We start from the raw sequence: 5,531 nt of genomic DNA, 5'->3' as shown, positions 1-5,531 counted from the left end.
TAGCACTTGGCACACCAGAGCTGCCCCATCTGGGTGGGAGGGGGTGTCTGCCTGCCTGGGCCCAGGGCTCTACCACCTGCTGGAACCCTCCAGGGCAGCAACCCTGCACAGCACCTCCTCCAGCCCCAGCCCCAACCCTGTCCACACGCAGCTCCTTCCAGAGGCCAGCCAGGCTGGAGGGTGCAGCCTGGGAGCAAGGGACAGGGGCAGTGGAACACAGACAGCCGCCCTGCCTGTGTTCTCCTAGCTCCGCCTGGTGCCTGCCGCAGCACTGGGACTTGTGGCTGGCTACACACGCACACGCACGCACTTTCTTTGCATGCCTCCCACCATGCCAGGAAAAATGTCTCCACATGCCACTAATGGTACGTGTGCCAGGGGTTACTGACCCCGGATCTACAACACACATTAATTTGATTTCAAAAAATATTTTTGTCCTGATTTACATCCGTTTGTGTAGTGTACAGAGGTGATTGCACAATACCTTAAAATGAAGTCCTACTCTTGTATATTGTGGGGGGCTGTTGGTATGTGGGTATGAGAGCATGTGGGTGGTGTATCTGGATATGTGGAGTGGGGGGAGGGAAAGGTGGCTGGACTGTGTGAAGGGGTGTGGGTCTGCAGGCCTGCATGCATGGCACTGTGTGGGCAGGGGTGCGTATGTATGGGACTTGCCCTACGAACACACACGCATGCACACACTCTCCCTCCCTCATTGCTCTTTCTGCCTCTCTCTCTCCCCCTCACTCATTGCAGGGATGTGCACGCGTGCACCCCCCACGCCCGCTTCTGGCCCTGGGGTACCAGCATGGGCCCTCTTCTCCTGCAGTCTGGTGATGCAGCCAGGGACCATGTGGTGCTAGAGCTGCTGGCTGGTGCACAAGGAAGCAGTGAAAGCTGGGGCAGGCAGAGGCTTATGGTTAGGAGGAAGGAGGGGAGGGGCAGGTTCATGCTGGCCTTGCTACCAAATCCTGCCAGTTCCCCTGGGTCCTACTGTCCCTGGCTCCTGGTCACCTTTGACAGTCAGCCAGGAGCAGACGAATATAAAATTTTCTAAATTTTTAGGGGCCCCGTGGGCTAAATAGAATGGTATGGTGGACTGCATCCAGCCCGTGGGCCACATTTTGCCCACTCCTGCTTTAGAGGCAACTACATCCAGTTCTCAGCTATAGAAAAGATCATGAGAACAGAGTAATGGAAAGGGGGAAAACGGAGACTGGAGAAGGGACAGTCCCCCCAAATAGGAGGAGAGAGTATTCCAGAGGTATTTGGCCTCTCATCACACAAATGCAAAATAAACTGAGCGCCATATTGGAATCTGTTTAGCTCACTTTCAAGACCAGATTCTGTTACCTTCATGCCCAGTGGTTAGTACTTTAGGGTGCAAGTTGCCATAGTGTCCTCAGCATGTCTACTCCTGGAGGCAAGTACCAGTGAGTGTGGGTCAGGAAACTGGAACCTGGGTCCAAGGATGTACTCAAGTGACATCCTGTACTTAACAATGGAAACCGTCACAAATAAATGTCATTTCCCCACCACCCCCGTTTTCAATCTAAAGTAGCAATAACCTGGTTGTCTGGTATTTCCAGATGATTTGGGACCAGCTGATCATTCCTTCATTACATTTCTAGGCATCAACCCCTCCCAGACAATTACCAATCTCTATGAAAGATGCAGGTGACTCTTGCTTTAAAGATGCTCAAATTTTATGCAAGCTCCCCATAAATAAGGGAAAATATAAAAACATTTGCAGCTTATTCATCTATTTGCATCAGTGACCTCAATGAAAAGCCTGGTCAAGACGAAGAAAATAGGTCAAGATACAGAGGGTAAAAAATAAGGATACCTGAAGCAGATGCTCCATAGCCTCTACCCGTTTTTAGGTTTAGATTCATTGGAGTCCCCCTACAGAGAAAAGAATCAGAATACATATGTGTTGACATTTCCACAGAATGTCCCGAGTCAAAAATTAAAACCCAAATACATTCTAGCCTCAATATACTGCAGGAGATTAAAAAGACAAAAGTTCTTAACTCAGCCAGCAATTCAGTCTATTTAGGCTTCTCTGCACTGTATTATTTAACTTGAGTGACTTTAAAACACAACTGTTCTGTACAGGTAAGACTACAAAGCACTGTACAGCTCACTGGAATGGAAGTCCAGCAGCAGGATGATAGCATTGGCTGGAATCAGATGAGGACTCTCACAGGTTGGAAGGTACCACCCTGTCTTGAAAACAAATTTATGATAATCAGAATGTACCTGAGCCATAGGAGAAAACAGTGACAGCATGTATGCCACTGAATGTGAGGAAGGAAAGGAGGGAGGGATTTCATTTACAGTGAAACAGCAAACTACATACAGAAGGTCTACAAAAGTGAATTAAATGGGAATTGAAGGGTAGTATACTACCATTTAAAATGATCCATCAACCACAACCTTCCCTGCTAGTGGAGAATGGAGTTATCCTTTAAACGAAGGATTAGAATATGCTGCAAAGAACAGGCACAATTCTTTAAGATGATGGTTGCCAACAGCAACTAGAGATGCTACCTCCAAAACAGCCTAGCTGCTGAGTGCTAGTCAGGCTTTACTAGCTTAGTGACAGTAAGTGGTTGATTTGCAAATTGGGCCTCGTTGTTTCCATACTGTGAAGAATCGGACAAGTGAAAATTGTAGCGACTTCACGGCTTCCATTCAATTTACCTACTGTTTCATTTGATTCCAGAAAAACCTTGAACACTAAACTGGTATTAAGAACTTACACAACATCCCAACCTGAAATTCACTCAGTCAAGCATGTCCCCAGTATGAGTCCATTCAGATTCATAACAACAGACGTGGGAATTATCCTCACTTTACAGACAGGCCTCCCAGTAAGCTTGAGCGAGACATGAAAAGAAGCCAACTTGAGCCAACGGAAACCAACCCAACTTCCAAGCTGGTGTTCTAGCCATTGTACTCTGCTGGTAAGGTCAAATGCTCTCTTCCCTCCCTTCTGTACAGCTTCCCCCAAAGTGCTATAGATATAGTTAAGTGTTAAAATAAAGAGGCAGATCCTTTGACTCGGAAAACATACATGTAGGATGGTGCTCCTGTTTTAATGTTGCCAATGGTAACTTTCACGTCATCATCATCACTGTCACTATCGCTGTCTTCCTCGTCATCCTCACCACTTGGAAGGGCCTAACAGTAGTAGAAGTTGATAGGGACTCGTTAAAATTTAAAGCCAAGAAATTCAGTGATGCAACTCTGGAAAGCCTCATGTAATGTGCATGTTAGGCAGAAAAATGGCACCACATAAGCACCACTTTTTCCCCTCTTAGCAAATAATCGTCAATATTTCTCACCTCAAACACATTTTTCACCTTTTTTCCCCATGATCTCAGTACTGCTTATAAACAATATTTCCCCATTTACAATAACCCATGTGCTTGCTAGGGATTACAACAGATTCATCCCCAAGTGCAAGCGAGTAAAGGTAAAATTCTTGGACCACAGAAACCAAGATACAGAGGGATTAACTGTCTGTGACATCCAGTCATCCCAAGACTCATGGCTGAGTCAGAAAGACCCTAGCATACCTGGCTTCCAGTGCTCTCCAACCATTAAGGTTAGAGACACTACATGTTGCAATTAGTGTGAGGAGAAGGAAAAAAAAAAAATCGCCAATAAGTTGGTTGTTACGGTACAAATGTAATATGCTATATTTCAACAAAGAAAATATTAGCAACATTTCACTTTAGCCTTGTTATGCATGAATATTTTCAAGTAATGAACGTGTACTGCACAGAAATAGCCACATCTACCAGTTGTAGTTGTAACACATACGTGCTGGGACATCTCCCGGTCTTCGTTGCTGACAGACCGGCTCTCCTGAGGGGCATCTTGCAAAGGATGAGAAGATTCTGCATGTCTGGCAAATTTAAGAGACATAAATAAAATAGACAGTCTGAACCCAGAGATCCCTTCCTATAAATATTTCTAAAGTGTCCAACAATACAACATCAAGGTGACTTTCACATCACAGTTCTATCAAAAAGAAATAATGGATTTGGGAGGCTGGGTGCGTAATTACTCATCCTTCGCAGGCTTGTTTAACTGTAAACAGGTTAGCATTCCTGCAAGATGCCCCATAGGCAGCCTTGCCTAGACATTTCTTTTTAATCGATGAACAGATAACACATAAGCAAATGATGCCACACCTCTACACGTGCTTCAGTTCTGACCTACATGTACCATCTTTTGGATAAAGTTGTTCATACCCCATGCCCCAGTAAATCCTTGCTCTTCCCAGAGACTGCCAACAGAAAAGCCAGCTACGCAAGTATTTAGGTGACGAGGACACCCGAACAGTAGGGATTAGATTAACATCAACCAATTCCTTTCCTACAAGCCCCCGGAGAACACTGCATTAAAAGTTTGGGCTATATGTTACGTCAGTCACTTGGAGATGACAAGGCAGAACATAAACAATCACCTAAACCAGGGGTGGGCAATTATTTCAGGTGGAGGGCCGCTTAATGAGGGTTGCTGAGCTTTCAAGGGCCGCATGGGTAGCCCCACCCTTTGATAGGGGCCCTGCCCCTTGGCCACCATCTTGGGACCAGAAATCCCACCCCCTAACCCCTGACCTTTGCCACTAAAAGTCCCTCCCCTTGCGCCCCCCCCAAACTCTCCTTTTGGGAGGGCAGGGGGTGCCATCTTAGAACTAGAACAATCTAAGAGCCAAAATCATACACTAAAAAGTCAAACACCTACTAGAACATACTTTAATTTTATTACAAAAAATATTTCTGTCATGATTTGTATTTTCATACTGTATATAGAAGAGATTGCATAATAACTTTAAGAATTTATTTTTGTCTTGTATATTGTTTGGGGGTATGTGCATATGTGGGGGGCTGTATGTGGATGGTAGGGCATGTGGCAGGGGTGTGGACTCCCCACTGCCTCCATGGCACATCACCAGGTGGAGGCACTCGTGCCCAGTGGCACGCAGCTCCAGCCAGCAATGCACGCTACAGCAAAGAGCACAGCCCCTGGTGGGCCACCTCTAATCACTGGCACTTCCCACTGCGCACACGCAGCCTTCACACTTGTGTAGCATTGGAGGGAAGCCCCACGCACTGGAGCGAGCCATCTTCATCACCCCCAGCTGCAGGACCTATACAGCAGGAGGCGGGGAAGGCAGCCAGTTCCAGCACATGGGGCTTTCCTCCCATGCTGCACAAGTGCAGGGGCTGAGTGTACATGGTGGGGGGCGCTGGTGATAGAGACAGCCTGGCAGGGGCTGTGTTCCTCACGGTGATGTGTGGCTCTGGCCAGCACTGCATGCCACCAGGCACCAGTGTCCCAAGTACCTGTGCCTTCTGCTACTGCTCCCACTGTCTGCAAGGGCTGTGCACCATGGAGTGGGGGGAGTCCCCACACCCTGTCACCCTCCCTCACACCCACACAAGGTCCGCCACTACCCTGGGCATGGGCTCTGTGTTGCCACCAGCCCTACACTCTGTGTTCTCACCCAGATG

At 47.3% G+C, this 5,531-nt stretch overlaps 1 protein-coding gene across 1 annotated transcript in view; it reads right to left on the bottom strand.

Annotated features, from left to right (window-relative positions):
• The window catches only part of LOC109300355 (pre-mRNA 3'-end-processing factor FIP1-like), a gene marked incomplete at its 5' end in the record, with an annotated part of 58,148 nt that overhangs the window by 36,313 nt on the left and 16,304 nt on the right, over positions 1–5,531 (bottom strand). Inside the window, 3 exons of the mRNA XM_019521040.1 lie at positions 1,847–1,905; positions 3,080–3,186; positions 3,832–3,916. Of these exons, the coding sequence (XP_019376585.1) occupies positions 1,847–1,905; positions 3,080–3,186; positions 3,832–3,916 (251 nt within the window). The remainder of the gene's footprint in view (positions 1–1,846; positions 1,906–3,079; positions 3,187–3,831; positions 3,917–5,531) is intronic.

The sequence above is a fragment of the Gavialis gangeticus genome, unplaced genomic scaffold (assembly GCF_001723915.1).
Source record: "Gavialis gangeticus isolate Ggan-Ray unplaced genomic scaffold, GavGan_comp1, whole genome shotgun sequence".
Classification (NCBI taxonomy): domain Eukaryota; kingdom Metazoa; phylum Chordata; order Crocodylia; family Gavialidae; genus Gavialis; species Gavialis gangeticus.
This window is presented reverse-complemented; position numbering and strand designations above follow the sequence as displayed.